This window comes from Panthera onca, chromosome B2 (assembly GCF_046562875.1).
Source record: "Panthera onca isolate mPanOnc1 chromosome B2, mPanOnc1 haplotype 2, whole genome shotgun sequence".
Classification (NCBI taxonomy): domain Eukaryota; kingdom Metazoa; phylum Chordata; class Mammalia; order Carnivora; family Felidae; genus Panthera; species Panthera onca.
Window position 1 is genome coordinate 20,413,830 of NC_138343.1, and position 19,050 is coordinate 20,432,879.

Below are 19,050 nucleotides of genomic sequence, written 5' to 3' on the forward strand. Positions count from 1 at the left end.
TATATATATATATACACACACCAGCCATCTATTAATGTGCGTGTATATACACACATGTATTAGAGTTTACATAGTATTCTTTTGTTAAGCATGTTAGATCCTAATAAACCTTTCTTTTAGATTTGCTAAAAAAAAAAAAATATTGTGGAAAGAACCAAGGTCTTACCTTTTGGGAGCTATTCTCTAACTTTCTCCTATCTTCCTTTCCAGTAAAGTTAAAAACAAACTCTTTCGGCCTCCAGATGCTGGGTTAATGTAAACTTTTCATTTGTTGAAAATTTGAGACTTCCTTAGAAAGCATATCTGGTGTTGAACTGAACATAAAAGCATTAAATAAATAGCTCTTCTAAGTGGCTGAAATTATTTAATCCTATCCAAATATATTGGCTTTTGAGAACTGGGGTTGTTTTTTTTCCCCCCAGTTTTTATCTTTTAGTCAAATGATATTGATAATTGTTCTTATGTAATGTCTGTGTTGTGTGTGTTTTTAATCTCTATTTAGGTTGACCTGACAGTTCAAGAAAAGGAAAAATATCTTAATGTGTCTCGCTGGTTTTGTCACATTCAGCATTACCCAGGGATCAGGCAACATCTGTCCACTGTTGTCTTCATCAAGAACAGACTATATACTAATTCCCACTAGAAGCGATCCATGACATACAGAAGCGTGGTCACAAATATTTTAAATGGAAAGTATATTCCGGACCAGAGGACTAACGTAAATTGATACGCAGTCATTCTTTGTTTGCTGAGGTTGATAGAATAAACTTATATCCAAATGTTTTCTGTCTTCTTTAGTTGAAATTTTGCAGCTTTTATATGTAAAAATTCAACTGTCAAAACTTTGAGTTGAGATCAAGTTATAAATTACTTTGTTTTTATAGATGAAACTTATTTTAGTATATAAACTTGCAAATCAGTGGCTTAATCTTAAGAGAAAAAGTAGTCCTTTCAGTGGCTGACATATTTGACTATTTATTGACCTCTCCCTCATATTTTAAAATTCATTTTCCGCTTATGGATATTTACAGTAATTTGTTTACTAAAAACTATAATAAATTGTGCCAAGGATACAGAATGGGAAGACAGATGGATTTGTTTTCAAATATTTATGTGAGCCAGTAAATGTGGTTGAAAAAATCTTTTTTGTTTGTTTCTTTCTTTCCTGTAGCCAGTATTCATTGAGGTGAAACTAACTACTGAACTGCCCTGGAGGGAGCTGGAATAAGATACATTCATTGGAGTTAATGGTTCTTTTGTTGTGGTTGGGCTTATTGGAATAGGCAGTGGCTAAAGACAAGAAGGGAAATTCTTGCTATCCCACCAATTTTAGGCCTGACACCTAGTAGGTTTTTCTGAACTAAGAGCCAACTCAGGCTGCTGTTGAAGCGCTGTAAAGAACAAAGAGGCACATTATTAACAGATCTATACATTTTATAACTTACTTGCTGGGTAAATAATCAATTACTGAGATCTAAAGAACTTATATTTCTAAATAATAAGAAAAATAGAGCCTTTGAGCACTTACTGTTTAATACTGTTATTTTGGTGCTGATGCTGAATCTAAGCGGTATACAGTTCAAAGGTCAAGTGAAAAAAGAGATTTGGGAAATATATAGCCCTTTGGTTGAGTTCTTTTATCACTTACTAGCTTTATGACCCAAAGCAAATCAGTTAACCATATTTCCTTATCTATAAAAATAAAGATCACTCACTTACAAGGATTAAATGAGGTAATATATGTGGAAAAGCCTAACATAGAGCCCATGTCTATCAGTAAAATTTTCTCTTTTTGTTTGTAAGACACCCCCCCCACCCCGCGCCTCCATTTTTGTCCTTTATGTTACTAAGTCAGATTTAAGAGGCTAACTGTGGTGAGTGCTTTGTAAAATAGGACAGTTTTTATAGGATTAAATCTCAAAATGTATTGCCCTTAGGAACATTTTTAATTTTACAATACAGCCTTTAAATTAGAAGCTATAAACTTGTATTTGCACACTGAGACTAGAGGGCTCAAGTCAATCTTGGGAGTTCGTATGTGTGCCATAGAGGCAGACCCAGTCTGTGACATTTCGTTCAAACCACCACCCCAGCTGGGTCTGCCACAAGTATCCCGTGTCATGTTTTACTGCTGCAAATTCCTCCTTCCCCCAATACTTCTCTCTTCTGCCCCTGGAACTGCTGGGGGAAGTAAGCAGGACAGACAGGATAGCTGAGAGATGGCTACCTAGCTTTCCCATTCCAGGCATCTCCCTCGTTCCCTTCAGGGTTAGGTCAGTTGTAAGGAAGCGGCAGGAGGACCCCTGTCTACCTCTTTGCCGAATGCCCCCTCCTCCCACATCTACCTCTTGAGTCCTTGGTACCCTTACGTCTGCTAGTCAGTTCTTTATGTAGGTGCATGGCATTGCTTCCACAGGTGTTATCTGGTGCTGCTAGGTACCAGGACTTTCCGTCACTAACTTGGGTCTTAGAGGATGAGAGAATGGCAGAAATGTAAAAGACCTGGCTCCAGTAAGCAAAGGTCAGATGATGTTCTCAGCATCTAAAATAGAAACAATTCGGGGTGCCTGGGTGGCTCAGTCGGTTAAGCGGCCGACTTCAGCTCAGGTCATGATCTCGCGGTCCGTGAGTTCGAGCCCCGCGTCAGGCTCTGGGCTGATGGCTCGGAGCCTGGAGCCTGCTTCCGATTCTGTGTCTCCCTCTCTCTCTGACCCTCCCCCGTTCATGCTCTGTCTCTCTCTGTCTCAAAAATAAACGTTAAAAAAAAAATTAAAAAAAATAAAATAGAAACAATTCATTTCCGTGTAGAAATATTGCAGTGCCTCCTAGGTCATTTCTGTCAGGTACTTCTCTGCCAGAAATGCCCGTCCCATCTCACCTGATACTCTCTTCAGTATTCAACTATGTCTCGTCCTCCTGAAAGTCAGGTCTATCCTGACTGACCCACCTCCCCATACCCCTGCTTCTGGCAGTTGACATTCTGGTACCATTAGGATTCTGTCTCTCTTCTGCCAGACTGTTAATTCCTTGGGAGCAGAGACTTCCCTTACATATCCATCCCTCAAAATAATGACTGGCACGCAACAACAGACGCTAAGCGTATGTTTGTTGAAAGACTATAGTATTATTTTAAGTCCATTTTGTACTGACCAAGAAAAGTCTGAGGGTGAGTTGCAATTAGGTACAGCTGTAAGTAGCAGAAAAACCAAGTAACGTCATGAAAGTGGTTTGTTTCCTCTCATGTGAAAGAATGCACACAGTCCACAGTTGGTATCAGGCAGGCAGCTGCCATCTTTCTGCTTCTCGGTACTCAACAGGTAGTTTCCTTTCTCTCAATTTACAGTTCAAGATGGCTACCAGAGCCCCAGACATCAGGGTCCATGATCAAGAACCAGAGAAGGGGGAAGAAAGGAAGGGCAAAAAGACGGTCTTCTCCCAACTGAATCAACTGAAGGACCTTTCCTGGAAGCTTTATTCAGCACTATCTGTTTACATGTCTGGCCATCTGAGCTGGGAAGAAGGCCGGGAACCTAGTTCTCTGTCCCATACATTGTCATCCAGAATAAAATTGGTGCTCTGACAAGAAGAAGGGGTGAAAAAGGATACTGGGCAGACAGCTAGTATCTGTCACAGGAAGTAGTGTTTAAATGGGGAAATACCTTCTGAGTGCCAAAGTGTAAAAGAAATTTTATTAGTAAATTGTTGACATTCCATGGATCATCAGTTTGCAAACAATTAGAATACAGTAAGTACTTTTCACTGACCACAATTTCCATGGTTCAGAAGCTATTTCAGAATTCTACAATACTCAAGAGTTACCAGGAGGGTCTATTAATGTACTTTTAATAATAATAGCTAACACTTATTGAGAATTTAGTATGTAGCAGGCAGACTTCTAAGTGCTTTAAGTGAATTCACTCCTTTAATGATTATTCTCTTTTTTGCAATTAATGAAACTGAGGCACAGATTTGTTAAGGAACTTACCCAGGATCACACAATCAATATCGAGGAGCTGGGGTTCAGACAAACGTTTGGCTCAAACTTAACCTGTAAACTACTTTACCCGTGGACCAGTAAGTTTCTGCTTAAATCAACTTGAGAAATCAGTTTTTACCAACCTTAGGGGAAAAAGCTGCCCTCCTAAGCATTGGATAAAATAAATGAGTAACTTCAAGAATAAATGAGGTAGTTACACATTCTGAATATGCTTAAACTCATAGATCTGTACACTTCAGGTGGGTTAAATGGGTAAACTTTGTAATATGTGAGTAATAGCTCAGTAAAGGTTTTTTTTTGTTTACTCTAAGGCTGGAATCATAGGGGGAGCCTGGGTGGTTCAGTTGGTTAAACGTCTGACTCTTGATTTTTGGCTCAGGTCATGATCTCACGGTTCTTGAGTTCAAGCCCCACATCAGGCTCTGTGCTGACAGTGCAGAACCTGCTTGGTATTCCCTGTCTCCCTCTCTCTCTCAAAAATAAATACATAAACTTAAAAAAAAAAAAAAAGAATGGAATTACGTATCAGCCTCGCCATATAAGACCTTGAATAAGTCACTGAACATGAAATTCCTCTTAGGAAATAGAGATGAAAATTTCTGATCTCATTGTTTAATTTGCAATGATAATGTATAAAAAGTATATTGTATAGTGCCTAGCACACAGAAAGGGATCAGTACAATCTACTATGGAAAATTGTAAAATCATAACCTACAATTTTATAAAGTGAAATCCTTAATCTAATTCTTAAGTCTTTTCCCTTCTGCTGTCCCTGGGACACCTGTGCAACATGAGCCCATCTGAGAGAAGACAGTTGGGCAGAGCATCTTATGATTTTGGAAAACATGAATTTGTCATATTACTTACCAACTTAAAAATCTCTGCTCCTTACATCTTTCAAGCTGTTCCAAAAAGGGACCATACTATTCATTTTGTTTTGCTTTCTAAAAGATCAGTGAGACTCCTTTAAAAGAAAGTGGGGCAATCTTTGTGCATGTTATTTCTTCTGAAGAGTGTATGCCCCTTTCCAACCATTTTCTTTGATTCACAGAAGCCTGCATCACTGATCATTCGATAATCCCTCAAATATTTATTTAGCACCTACTATGTATCAGAAACCGCTAGTTCCTGAGGATGACAGTGGCATTAGTGCTTACATTTACAATCTAATGGTCTATGACCAAATTTCTGAAACAGCGTGTAAAGTTTCTTTGAGAGGCCGCCATCACTCAACATTGTTGGAAAGTAAATAAAAACAATCAGGTACCATTTACTGAATGTCTACTATGTTGCAGACTCTTTACTAGACACTACACATTCAGATTATCTCATATTAAGAAGTTAGGTTGGGGCATAGGCCAATCCACATGCTAACCAACACCTCACTTAAACTGTCATTGGAATGAGCAGGAATTGTACAATTTCAGAGTCAGAGGACATAGTCTGCCACCATAGTCTGTTACAGGGGTTGATTTGACTGCCCTGAGTGGACACATGGCCCTGTCTCCATATTCCACATGCAACTTTCAAGAACAGATAAAAAATTTCAAATAGGGAAGGGTCATTCTTCAGTCAAGAATCCATGGATTTTTCATTCATTAAAAATGAACACTGGTTTCAAAACACACAGATATAGTAGGACTGGAGGCAATTTCTAAAGGTCATCTGACTTTAGGCACAGTTATATCCAAAGCTTCCAGATGTCATGAAATATTTTGTGCAGTTCTGTGGTTGTAAATCTCAAGTAGCTGCTGTCTCAGTATGGTAGGAAAATGTAACAGAGCTTCAAGAATGACCTAATCACCTATCCATACCTGACTTTCTGGTTGAAACTCCACTCCCTCCTCATCCAAATTCAGAAATAAGATTATTGCACTTAACAGAGGTTCTTAACAGATATGTGGACATTCTCATTTTTACTCCTTGTTAAATGGACGTCCTCCATTGGCTCCACCCAACTAAATGTGAAGCCATAGTTAACTACAGTCAGTGAGAAGCTCATAAGGTCTTCTGCAAGGATGAAAGCAGGAAGGTAGGAACAGAATGAACAGGAAGATCACCTCCTGCCAGTGCATCATATGAGAGCCCTGCTAAAAGTCCTTCCAGAAAAGCCTGAAGATACGTTGATAAAAATTTAAGCAGACCTATCATTGGGAAAGAATAGAACTCTATTACAATCAGGTACAGGTGCATCCCACTGTAAGATCGAACACGCAACTATTGGACAAGTAGTCAAATTAGAATTATTGTGAAGTATAGCTTTTTCATTTATATATTTTTTTCCATTTAACTTCATTCCTTTTAAAAAAAAAAAGTCAGATGTTACCTGAACTTTGATATTAATCTAGCTTTGGCAGAGATGTGGTGGTTTAATGGATTAGAGCATTTAGCTTTTTACCCCAGAGAGCAATATTTCTTCTTTCTCTCCATAATTAGATAATCTGCCCCTACCCATTACCAGGGCACTAAATTTCAAGTTCTCCATACACCTGAGCAGGCTGCTACATATCTGGCCATCTTAATTTTAGTCTTGATTTATTGAAGCTGAATTACATTTCTAACTTCCTGGAGCTCTGGGTGAATTTTATTGCAAAAGCAATGGGGAGAAAGTTACCATCATATATCTCTCTTGCTGGGCAGAGCTTTTAGGTACACAAGGGGCTCTGTATCCCACTGCTCCATGTCTTATATGCTGAATTTATAACACTTTGAAGCCCAGCTCTAGGGTTACATACAGGCATATCAGAGATGAGATGGGGAATTTGATTTTGCAATAATGATTACTTGTTGCTGAAGCCCACATTCCTGCAGGCTCTGCCTTTATTCCCAATACTAGTGGTGAATAAAACCAATTCCAACTGCTACCTAATCTAGCAAAACTCATCTTTCACTTACGAGAGAGGCCAAAAGAAGGTAGACGGGAAGTCAGGAGCATTTGAGATGTTGGCTAGTTTTACTATTACGTCTCAAGGATTTCTGATTCCATTATCGTGATTCCTTTAGGAATATTTTAATCTTTTAAACTTTCATTTCTTTGTGGGGAGAATGAAAGCTTTGCATCTTTTCCGGCCTGGTGAGTTAATGTGATGGCTCATTCGTGCTGTCTCTTCCACTTCAAAGAGACTGGGTCCCTAGGGCTAGCCAATTGTATTATGGATCCCGAAGATTTGGCTTGCCATTCCTGCTGAGTGTCATCTGCCCTCAGTCTTGCGGTGGGTAATTTTTGTCCTCCCTAACATCATCTGCTTGAGAAATTTGTGCCTGGCAGGCCTGTCTGTCCAAGTTAAGCTTGAAATACAGTAGCCACACAACTAATTTGACAAGGCATAGCTCTAAACAATAAAGCCACAGGCTTGCTTTGACCAAGACCACAAACTTCCAGCCATCTGATTACCAAGTCCCAAGTTTCTTTGGTGCGGTCCATGAGCTAGTCTGTTCATGTCATATAGGCTGTCCTTCCTCTACTGCCTCATTTTTCCGGAACTTCTACAACACACACACCTTATCTTAAAGTCAGTTAAGAGATTTTTAACCCTCTGGTTGGCCTCATCCGCTTGGCAGTTTCTAACTGTTTTCAGCATTTGACTTGAGCCCTGTCACTTGGATAAAAGAATCTAAGAGTTGACTATCCTTGCCAGAAGTTTGGGGAATGCACGATAGACATTGCACTAAAGCAGTGGTTCTCAGACTTTAGCGTGCGTGGTAAATCACCTAGGACTTCTATACAAGTTGCTGGGTCCCAATCTGTGTTTGCGTGGTTCAAGAGGTCTGTTGTGGTTGGCCCTACCCCGAGGACCCCGGTACGACACTTGTCCAAAGATTGGGTGACAGTAGGCATAGAGCAGCCTGGTCACTCAACGATGGGTGCTTTTGTCCTTTGGCATGGCTGAGTCGAATTTTCTGAAGGTGTGGCCAGCATGGTGGTAGAGCACTCTACGTTCTGATCCATTGGCCCTATCACAGGAGCACGTCCCTCTCGTGGTGGCTCTGCAGTAAAGCATCACATGCACTCCAAGCGATGTATCTACACCAGAAGCATCCGTAGGGGCAACAAGCAGGATTCAGTACAAGACTATGGAGTGGCTGTCCCCCGGAAGATGGTGGATATCAAAGCACAGCATGCTGCTTCCACCAAATGGCCTCTCAAGCCTGGTGTGCCAGGTGCATTCCCAAAACTTCATGAGATGCAGTAATATTTACCATCTTACCTCAAAAGACCCTCTAATCTTTCCTTCTCCTTTGCTTTCAGTCGTTTCTTCCATTTTTAATTGTTTTCATCCTCCTCAAAAATAGGTTAGACAGAAGAGGATAAACAGTGATGTCAACAGAGAATGTTCCAGAGGAAAATCTTGTGAAATAGATATGATAAAAAGCAAAATAGATTTAGGAAGTCCCCCCCCCACCCCCCAGCGATGCCTCTAAGGATGGGCTTATACCAAGGAATGAATTTCAGTGTTGTTCTCAATATGTATATAATTAAGTGCTCATTTTATTTCTATTTTCTAATTTTCATAAGATTCAATATGGATTTAGCAAATACTACCCCGAAGTCAGAACTTTACTCCTATTAAATTAACATTATTTCCATGATTTAGATATCTTAACTCTCATAAAGCACAATAACTGGAAAAATCCTTTTGTATTTATATGGTCTGAAACTGTCTGATATTGAGCCTCTGGAAAATGATCTTGGATCGTGTAAATATGAAGGTGAGAATACCTGCTCTTAAAAACACAGAAGTACTTAATGTATGATTCCATGCATATAATATTTTTTAAAAAGACAGAATTTTAGAAATGGAGAATATATTATAGGTTGCCAGGGATTGGGATGGGGACAGAGAGGAAGTTGGTTGTGGTTACAAAAAGGCATCATGGGCCGTCCTTATGGCTTTGAAACTGTTCACTATCTTGACTGTGATAAAATTATATAGAGCCAGAGGCGTCCGAGTGGTTCAGTTGGTTAGGCATCCGACTTCAGCTCAGGTCATGATCTCACAGTTTGTGGGTTCGAGCCCTCGTCGGGCTCTGTGCTGACAGCTCAGAGCCTGGAGCCTTCTTCAGATTCTGTGTCTCCCTCTCTCTCTGCCCCTCCCCCACTCTCTCTCTCTCTCTCTCTCTCTCTCTCTCTCTCTTTCAAAAAGAAATAAAAACATTTTTTAAAAATTTTCAAAATTGTATAGAGCCAAATACACGCACACTCTCTCTGTCTCTCTCTCTCTCTCTCTCTCTCTCTCTCTCTGTCTCTCTGCCTCTCTCTCTCTCTCTCTCTCTCTCTCTCACACACACACACACACACACACACACACACACACCATCAATATAAGAAAATGGGAAACCTGAAAGATTGGTGAATTGAATCAATGTCAATATCCTATTTGTGATATTAACATTTGCAAACCATTACCATTGAAGGAAAACCAGGTGAAGTGTACAAGGAATCTCTCTGTATTATTTCTTACAACTGTGTGAGAATCCATAATTATCTCAAAGTTTCATTTAAGAATACAGAAAAATCTCATCAAGCCAGACAGCAAGAGGTAATACCAGACCTTTGGCAGGATGATATAGGGTCCAAGCAGCCCTAATCCTAGCTGAAGTTTCCCGATGCAACAGCACTGCTAATGTGACTCTTTTCTGACTCCTTGCTATGAACCTAACCATCCCAGAGAACAACATAACTCAGTAGTAGGTAGAGCAATACAATCAAACAGCTGGAACTTGTATCTACAGATTATAAGCAACAGAATTGCAGAAAAGTAATTGTACAGTATTTTAATATTGTTCCCTCTGGTAGATTGTACCCTCACTGAGAGAAGGAAAAGGCTGAACGGTCTTGCTCACTGCTATATCTCAGCTCCTAGCACTTCACTTGGTACATAGAAAGTGCTCACTACATGCTTGTTAAATGTGTTGGAATGAAGTTTACAGCCCATCTGCCCTTTTAGAGGTCAAATGGCTTCTCTCTTCCCTCCTTCCCAATCTCCCTTCCCCACTCTCTACTCACCCATGTAAATGCATGCAGAGAGACCAAGGTTGTTTCTGCCACACTCAAGCTGGGCAGTCATTTAACCTCTCTGTCTCTCAGCATCCTCATCTGTAAGATGGTAATAATAACAGCAGTATCTGCTTCAAAGGACTGACATGAGAGTTAAATGAATTAATATGTGTAGAGCACTTACAACATTATCTGGCAAACCATGGTTGCCACGTAGGTGTCTGTTCAATTGCAACACAATTCTGACACTGATTACCAGAGTTAGCTTAGACCCCACAGGTAAAGGACACCATCCTCTACAAGACTGCCCTTACTTCAGACACCAGGCACAAGCTCCAGGTTCCCAAGCTACCCATGTTAGCTGTCTACAAATTTTGGAGGTGCCCACTCTATCCCCTCAGGTTCAGTAATTCACTAGAATGGTCCTTGGAACTCAGGAAAGTACTGTACTTAGGATTGTAGTTCTGTTGTAAGGGATACAAATCAGGACCAGCCAAAGGAATACATGCATAAGGTGAGACCTGGGAGGGTCCCAACAGGAAGCTTCTATATCCTCCGTATACCTCACCCTCTAGGCACATCAGGGGGAGATTGCCAAGTAGGAAGCTCACCAGGGCTTGTACAGGTTTTATTTGGGTTTCATTACTTAGACATGGATGCTTGAATCATTGGCCACGTGATTGAACCCCCTTGCCAGGACCCACCCCCCTCCCCCCAGAGGTCAGACTGATATTACATGGCTCAGAGCCCCAACCCTCTAATCACACAGTGGTCTTTGAGCTCCCATCCTGAAACCATCTAAGGGCCTTTGAGAGTCACCTTGCTAGCATAAACTCAGGCCACCATGAATAACAAAGTTAATATCTAAAGTGAGATATTCCAAAGATTTAGAGGTTATCTCCAAGGAACCAGGAACAGAGATCAGCCAAATCCTTTACTATACACCATAAATAAAGTTTACTGAGTTGAATAGGTGGAGGGGTAAGGAAGGGAGTGCTCAAAGGGAAGAAGCAGAAATATTCCTGCCACAGCCATGGCACAGTAGAAAGACCCCCTAGCTGACTGGGCTTCGCTGTATTGTAATGCACCAGCCTGGTCATCTAGGCTGATGGTCATGGACCATCTGTCCATGGTTCCGCTCTTTGGTAGCTGTGATGTCATCCTGTGGGAGTACCCGGATCATTGTAAGCCATCTTAAATCCTGTCGATGACAGGGAGGGCATAATTGAAACACACAATTTAATGGATTTATTTATTTACTTACTGTTTCTCAAAATTGTATTATTTCTCACAGAATTCATTATTTCTCACAATACAGATCAGGCAGCTTTCTGGCTTCATGTGGTGGTATCAGTTTCACTGCAGATGGTGCAACTGCATTCAAAAGGCTGATGGTCGGGATGAAGGAACCAAGAATGGCTCCCTCATATTTCTGCGGCCTGGTGCTGACTGCTTGGTGCCTTAGTTCTCACTCACACAGCCTCTCTTTACATGTGCTGTCTCAGTTCTCAGGGCAGGAGACCCTGGACTTGCTGACAAGAGAGCAAAAGTAGAAACCACCAGGTGTCTCAAGGGCCTAAACCGGCACAGCATTTTTTTTTCCCACCATGTTCTATTCGTCAAAGCAAGTCAAAGAGCCAGTCCAGATTCAAGGGGATAGGAAACAAACTCCAGGTCTTGAGGGGAAGAGAGAAGCATGTTGCATGTGTACACAGGGAGGGAAGGAATCACTGCAGTCATCTTTGGAGGCTCTCTACCATATCCTCTGAACCTCAGTTTACTCATCAAAATGGGGATTTTAATAGCTACCTCAACTAGATTCATGAAAAGATTAAGAGACATGGGGAAGATGGTATGTGATAACATTTTATAAATTGTAAAGTCCTAAAAAAGTACAAGATATTTTAGTGGTGGGTGATACAGGTGGATTGTAAGAATGAGAAGAGATTATACAAGGCTTTAAAAGGAGATAAGAAGGTTGTTGTAATCATAATAACATTTATTGAGCATTTGGTTTGTGCCAGGCATTGTACTAAGTGCTTTATAGGTATTATCTTTTTTAATCATCACAACCTCATAAATGGATATTTTATTGCCATTTGACAGGGAAGGAACTGCAGGCAAATGGCAGAGCCAGAGCTTCAACCCAATTCGGTCTGGTTCTAAAGTCTTAACTACTGCACCTAGAATTCTTCTATCACTTAAATCATAATCAATCGGCAGTTGGGTAAGGGGAGGTAGGAGCTACCCCAGAACTACTGAAACAGAACTTTTGAATATGGAACCCAGGATCTGCATATGTAACAGCCACATTAATGTGGAAGAAGCATTAACCTTCCATAGTGAGCCTTTTCAGATTTTTCAGTAATTCAAAGACACTAAATGTTCCTTTATTTTCTTGAGAAAGAGAGTAAGAGGGAAATTGGAGGAGGAGCAGAGAGGGAGACAGAATCAGAAGCAGGCTCCAGGCTCTGAGCTGTCAGCACAGAGCCCAAAGGGAGGCTCGAACCTGTGAACCGCAAGGTCATGACCTGAGCCGAAGTTGCATGCTTAACCAATTGAGCCACCCAGAAGCCCCAGTTATTCAAAGACACGAGAAGACAAGCTATGAGAGGAAATTTGGGTTTGCAGGTACAGAAGAAAACTTGAGTAAGAAAAGTACCTAGAAGGGGGGAGAACAGTGAAGGGCTTTAAAAATAATTATATTTTCTAGAGGTTGATGCTAAAGCTAGGGAAATGAAAGTGAGACTAGAAAGGTTACAAACCAGAGGCAACAACTTGGAATTAACCAGCTGTACATTTCATGTATTAATCCATCTATTTTATGTCTCTGCCTTTGGGCTTGTTGTTTCCTCTGCTAGAAAACCACAAGTTCCATCTTCTTCTCACATACCCTGATTGACATTTCTTCATTTCAGGTCTGAGGACAAATAGGTGCCTCCTCTGGGAAGTCTCTCCTGGCCACCGCCCACCCCCTGGGGTGTCCCACATGTGCTGCACCTTCCTCCATGCTATTATTTGTAGGATTTATATTTTAAATGTTGGTTCATGTTTCTTCAGCACTCGACTGCAAGACCCTTGACAGTAAGGACTGTACAGAAAGTGGGGGGGCTGGGGGACAAGTGAAAACATAGAGATGATTCCTAGAACCACTGGATGAACACAGGAGGTGAAGGAGCCATTGCAAAGCTGCACATTGTCTGCACAAAGACTTGTTGAGGCTTCAAGGTGAACTTTATGGAGTTTAACAAAGAGCAGCAATTAGATATATGCATCCCCAAAGCTGACACTTCATAAACACAATTCAAAGCAGCCCAGCAAATCTTTCTCTTTCATAATTACATGTATTTCCTCTTAGACCATATAATACACAACCGGTTGATATTTCACAAACGCAAATGCCAAGAACAGATTTGTTTTTTCTTCACAGCGGCACGGATGAGGCTAAGTGATTAGACTTAGACTCAAGTTACTTAACCTTTAACCCTATTTCTTCATTTGTTATAAAGAAATGATAAAATCGTTTCCCCGAGTTGCTAACATGACCAAACGCGGCAACGCACGTCAAAATGCTTTATAAAATATTGGTGGCAGGTATAACAGAGATAATATACTTCTACTACTACTAATATTGATATTATTCTGCGGCTGTATCTTCTCTCTTTCAATCTCCCTAATCCAGAATAAATTCCAGCCAGTTTAAGGTGCAATAACAGACATTCACTCTAATTTTCAGGCAAATTCCAATTCCGCCAGCATCTGCCCTAACCCAGCATGGCGGCATCGGCTTCTTCAAGTTTACAACTCTGGGTACCCAAACACAACTTGTTGCCCGCTGGGTGGACTCAGCTTCCCGTAGGCCCTTTGATGACGCTTCAAGCCTGCGCCCGGAAGGCGGGCAGTTCAGATCTGCGCAGGCGCAACGCGGAGGCGGGTGGGCGGAGCAGGTCGCGATGAGTGGCGGAGGGACGGAGACGCCTGTGGGTTGTGAGGCCTCCCCGGGCGGCGGCGACAAGAAAAAGGACTCGCTGGGGACCGCGGGCTCTCCAGCGCACCTCATTATCAAGGGTACGGAGTAGTGGGGCTGTCGCTCTGGTGGATCCCGGCGCTGCTCCACCTCCGGGGCGGCGCCCTCTGACCCAGGCCGCTCCCTGGGGCACCCCCCGGCTGCAGGGCGGCCTCGCGTTCGTGGGAGGTAGGGGGAGTCGTGGCCGGAGTCCGCATGGTTCCCCACGCCAGGTGCCTTCCAATAACAACCAGCCAACTCAGCCCCTGTTACTACTTCGAAAAACCCGCGGACGTGAGTCTTGAGGCCCGCCCCCTCTCCCCTTTCCCAAGCCCCGGACCTTTGGGCGCAGAACTTCTTTGGACGCCGCCTCTTGATGGTGCTGTAACGCGTAGATAGAGCATCGGGCTTAGGGGTCGAGAAGGGTCTGCTCCCTCAGTCAGGTCGTTTAGGAGTTGGGTGACTTTGGTTCGGCCGCTTTACCTACTCTGCCCCTGCGTGCCCCTGGGTCATGCAAGGAGTAAATGAGATAACATATACGAAAGCATCTTAAAACATGAAAGCGCCATATACAGCTACAGATGTCCATTTGGTTTGTCGGCTTTACGCTGGGAGAAGGTTACAACCTGGATTCTCACAGAACTTGAGTAGGTTTGATTCCCAAAGCTCACAACAACCCTGTTTTCCCGTAGCAGGATCTTTGCCGGTTAAATACTGCACTTTCTCATCCTCGTCCTTTCTTAACCCTGTGCTGGTCCTGTCTGTCCCAACATCTTGCAGCGTTGAACACCCCCCCTCCCCCCGTAGGATTCCAGAGTCCTTCAGCACCACCCAGGGAACGACATCCTTCGGTTGCTGCCTATTTTAACCTTATCTGTCAAGATTGTAGACAGCCCCCAGCACGGCTGGCTGTGGCTATTTGTAGACTTCATGTTGTCTCTTAAGTCTAATTAGGAGTGTTGAGAGTGGTGCGTGGGTGTTAGGGCTAAATTATAAATGTTTTTATGTGCGATCTAAGTGAACTGCTACTTAAAAATGTTTTAAATTGCGGTGAAATACATATAAAGTTTATCTGAACCATTTTTAAATGGACAGTGTTGTGCCATTAGTACATCCCTATTGTTGTGCATCCATCACCACCGTCCATCTCCATAACTTTTCATCCTCCCGAACTGAAACTCATTGTAGGGATGAAACACTGACTCCCCATCTGACCCTTCCCTCCAATCCCTAGCAACCACCATTCTACTTTCTGCCTCTGTGTGACTGCTTTAGATAATTCATATACATGAAATCTTACAGTATTTGCTCTTTTGTGACTGGCTTATTTCACTTTGAATAATGTCCTCAACGTGTCCTTTATCCACGTTGTAGTCTGTGATGGAATTTCCTTCCCTTTAAAAGCTGAATAATATTCCATTGTATGTCTATACCACATTTTCTGTATCCATTCGTCTGTGGATGGACCCTTGGGTTACTTCCACCTTTTGGTTTTTGTGAATATTGCTGTGAACATAGGTATGCAAGTAACTGTTTGAGCCCTTGCTTTCAGTTGTTTCGACTATATGCCCAGAACTGGAATTGCTGGACCAAATGATAATTCTATTTTTAATTTTTGAGCAATCACCGTACTGTCTTCCATAGCGACTGCACTATTTACAGTCTCACGGGGCACAAGCGTTCCAGTTTCTCCACATCCTCACCAACACTTGTTATTTTCTGTTCTTTGGTAGTGGCCCTCCTAATGGGTATGAAGTAGTGTCTTGTAGTTTTGATTTTCATTTTCCTAATGATTAGTGATGTTGAGCATCTTTTTATGTGCTTATTGGCCATTTGTATGTGTTCTTTGGAGAAATGTCTGTTGAAGTCCTGTACCCGTTTTTTGATCAAGTTTTTGTTGTTGAGGTAGAAATTCTCTGTATAGTCTGGATATTAACCCCTTTTCTCATGGATGATTTGCATATATTTTCTCCCATTCCATGGGTTGTCTTTTTCATTGTTGATTGTATCCCTTCATACACAGTTTTGTTTTGTTTCTTTCATGTGTTACTTTAAAAAAAAAAAAGATTATTCAGGGTAAATTTTTTCAAGCTAATGGAAAAGTGAGTTTTAATTAAAAATATGTCTAGAATTTTCTTGGCTTTTTTATGGAACCATTCACTCTTCATTCTGAAAGTCTATTTTTAGTTCATCCTTACTTGAAGACCATTGGTTCTGAACAGATCATTGTTGAATTTTATTGCGAGAATTAGTGAAAAGGAAATAAATAAATGATTTCACTGCTTATGCCCTGGGTCTGTAAGGGTTTGTGGCCCAAGGGTTTGTGGCCCATGGGTGGGGTTTAGGAGGTAAAGAGTGAGAAATAGGAAGGGCTTCCTGAACTTTTTTTTACTGAAGAGTAAAGTGTTAGCAATTAAGAAAAGAGGGCAAGGGTATTTTGGACTTAGTTTGCAACAGCCTGAGCAAAGGTGTGGAGGGCTCAAAGAGCATGGCCATGTTTGGGAAATTACATATATTGCTACAAAGTGACTCTCAGAGAGGTGGAGTTTGGTGGAAATCAGACAGTAGAAGACTTCTTGCCTTAGATTGGACTTTTTCTTAAATTAGGAAACTAACCAGCAAGTTTGAGAATCATGTGGTTAGATTTGTATTTTTTTTAATTTTTTAAAAATGTTTTATTTATTTTTGAGAGACAGAGTGTGAGTGGGGGAAGGGCAGAGAGAGGGAGAATCAGAAGCAGGCTGCAGGCTTTGAGCTGTCAGCACAGAGCCCAGCATGGGGCTCAAACCCATGAACTGCAAGATCATGACCTGAGCTGAAGTCGGACACTCAATCGACTGAGCCACCCAGGCGCCCCAGATTTGTATTTTAAATAAAGCACTCAGGCAGATAACAGTGGATGCTCATCTTGTGGATTAGGTATTTGTGAATTTGCCTAATTGCTAAAATGAATTTGTAACTTCAGTATCAATATTGATGATGCTTTCAGGGTCATTCCCACATGCACAGAAGAGAGAAAAACTTGAGTTTTTCTACATGCACATTTGTAGTTGAAGCTGAACAAGGCAACCCTTTGCTTTTTGTTTTACCTCTCATACCGTAAATGGGTCCTTTTTGCTTTTTATTTAGTATATTTTTCACATTTTTGTGCTTTTGTTGCTGATTTTGCTTTTTCAAGTGATCCCCAATGTGTAGTGCTGAGTTTTCCCTAAGTACACACATATTCTGTTGTGTGCCTTACAGAGAAAACACTGTAGAAGACAAGTTTCTTTCAGGTATGAATTACAGTGCTGTTTGCTGTGAGACAAATGTGAATTAAACAGTCCACAATAAGGAAGGAGATTCACCAATTTGTGCGTTCGGCCATTCCAGAAAGTGCCAAAGCAACATTCATAGTGTGTGATGAAGTGATGGGAAAGCAGCTAAATTTGTACATTCTTGAGATGATTGACCGAGCGTAGTGGACAGCATTGTCGTAAAGCTGAAAGCCACAGAAATTTATGGTCAGTTGTGTAAGGTCAGGAAAACGTTCAACTCTTCTGTCTAGTGCTAGCCATACTTTCAAAGGTGGTACAGGATGAAAGTGTTCAGCTTGCAGGTGAAGTAGGTTATGCAGGTCAAGGGGCTGTGGGAGAACTTTAAGAATACCTGGTAAGTGTTATACACGGAAAAGGATTCTATTGGAAGAGCAGATGGTAAACACTAAGAGTTGGGGCGCCCAGGTGGCTCATTCGTTTGAGCATCCGACTTCAGCTCAGGTCATGATCTTGAGGTTCGTGGGTTCGAGCCCCGTGTTGAGCTCTGTGCTGACAGCTCGGAGCCTGGAGCCTGCTTCCGATTCTGTGTCTCCTTCTCTCTCTGCCCCTCCCCCACTTGTGCTCTGTCTCTATCAAAAATAAATAAAATATTTTTTAAAAACTTAAACGCTGAGAGTGGCATGTTTCACAAGGATGTTGGAAAACAAACCTGTGTGACACAAGTGGCATTTTGGTTTGACAAAAAAATGTGACCAGAAGCTTGCAGGAACCCAACTTTGTATTTCCTGGAGGACCAGTAGTGCTTGCTAGTTCAGTGCTTGCTAGTTCAGTGCTTGCTAGTTTAGTGTTGGAGGCAACTGTGTAAACATTGCTACTGGGAATGACAAGAACTGACTCTGTGTGGAGTGGGTTATAGAGAAAAGTGACTAGTTAGTTCAAATAGTCCTAGTGAGACAAGCGGGGATGAAAAAGAGGGAGTGGTTTTGAGACCTGATAAGGAAGAAGAGCATCTTTTTGGTGATGCCGTGGGAGTTATCAGAAACAATTGCAGTAAATTGTTCCTTATGATATTACATTAAAGGCCTGGAAATTCAGGGCCAGAGGAGAAACTTCTTCTGTTAGATAATGAGAGCTCTACAATTGACCATATTTCTTCATGTTCCATAGCCACATGGCATATTGATCTTCTATTAAAGTGCTTATTTTTCTCTGTCTTTTGTGTGAAGGGGTATTTGTCCAACACTCATATTAGAGTGTGAACTTTTGGAGGATGAAAGATTATTTTATCTTATATATCAAACAACAAAAGAATGCTTTGCAGGGTTAGGGTTGAACTTATGTGAAACTCTGTAGCTTACATTTACATGATCAGACTTAGAGAATTTGTCCTTGGGACTCCTGAATTATTATTATATGCTTGCTTTGTTGTTGTAATGTTACAACAAAAATATTTAGTGGCTTAATTTCTGTAGTAACATGTATGTTCTCCCCAAGTCTTTACTATCTTAAATTTTGGGGCACAGTTTTGGAAGTGATCACTATCCATTTCTAAACAGAATTGAATTCTCTCTCCAAAGGCCACCTAAATTCTATCAGGCTGCAGAAGATCTCCCCAAATCAACAAAGCCTAATAGCTTCTCATCATATAGAAAAATACATGTTAACCCGCATATCCCCTGTGGGTAATACAAATAGTGTTGTCTCTGAGATACTCACTGGAGGAGAGAGATAATTTCAGGACAATATAGTAAGTAGTAGGATAGAAGTAATTGCCCCGGGTGCTTTGGGAGGC

General features: G+C 41.5%; 2 protein-coding genes across 4 annotated transcripts in view; both read left to right on the forward strand.

Annotated features, from left to right (window-relative positions):
* EEF1E1 (eukaryotic translation elongation factor 1 epsilon 1) overlaps positions 1 to 13,904 on the forward strand; it is a 34,494-nt gene extending 20,590 nt beyond the window's left edge. Inside the window, exon 4 of one of the 3 annotated variants that reach the window (XM_060614839.3) lies at positions 3,344 to 3,595. In XM_060614839.3, the coding sequence (XP_060470822.2) occupies positions 3,344 to 3,580 (237 nt within the window). In that variant the 3' untranslated portion in view covers positions 3,581 to 3,595. Of the gene's footprint in view, positions 1 to 502; positions 780 to 3,343; positions 3,596 to 13,731 lie in introns of those variants that run through there. The other 2 variants (XM_060614841.3, XM_060614840.3) reach the window with 2 other exon arrangements.
* BLOC1S5 (biogenesis of lysosomal organelles complex 1 subunit 5) overlaps positions 13,905 to 19,050 on the forward strand; it is a 45,873-nt gene continuing 40,727 nt past the window's right edge. Inside the window, exon 1 of the mRNA XM_060614842.2 lies at positions 13,905 to 14,063. Within this exon, the coding sequence (XP_060470825.1) occupies positions 13,949 to 14,063 (115 nt within the window). The 5' untranslated portion in view covers positions 13,905 to 13,948. The remainder of the gene's footprint in view (positions 14,064 to 19,050) is intronic.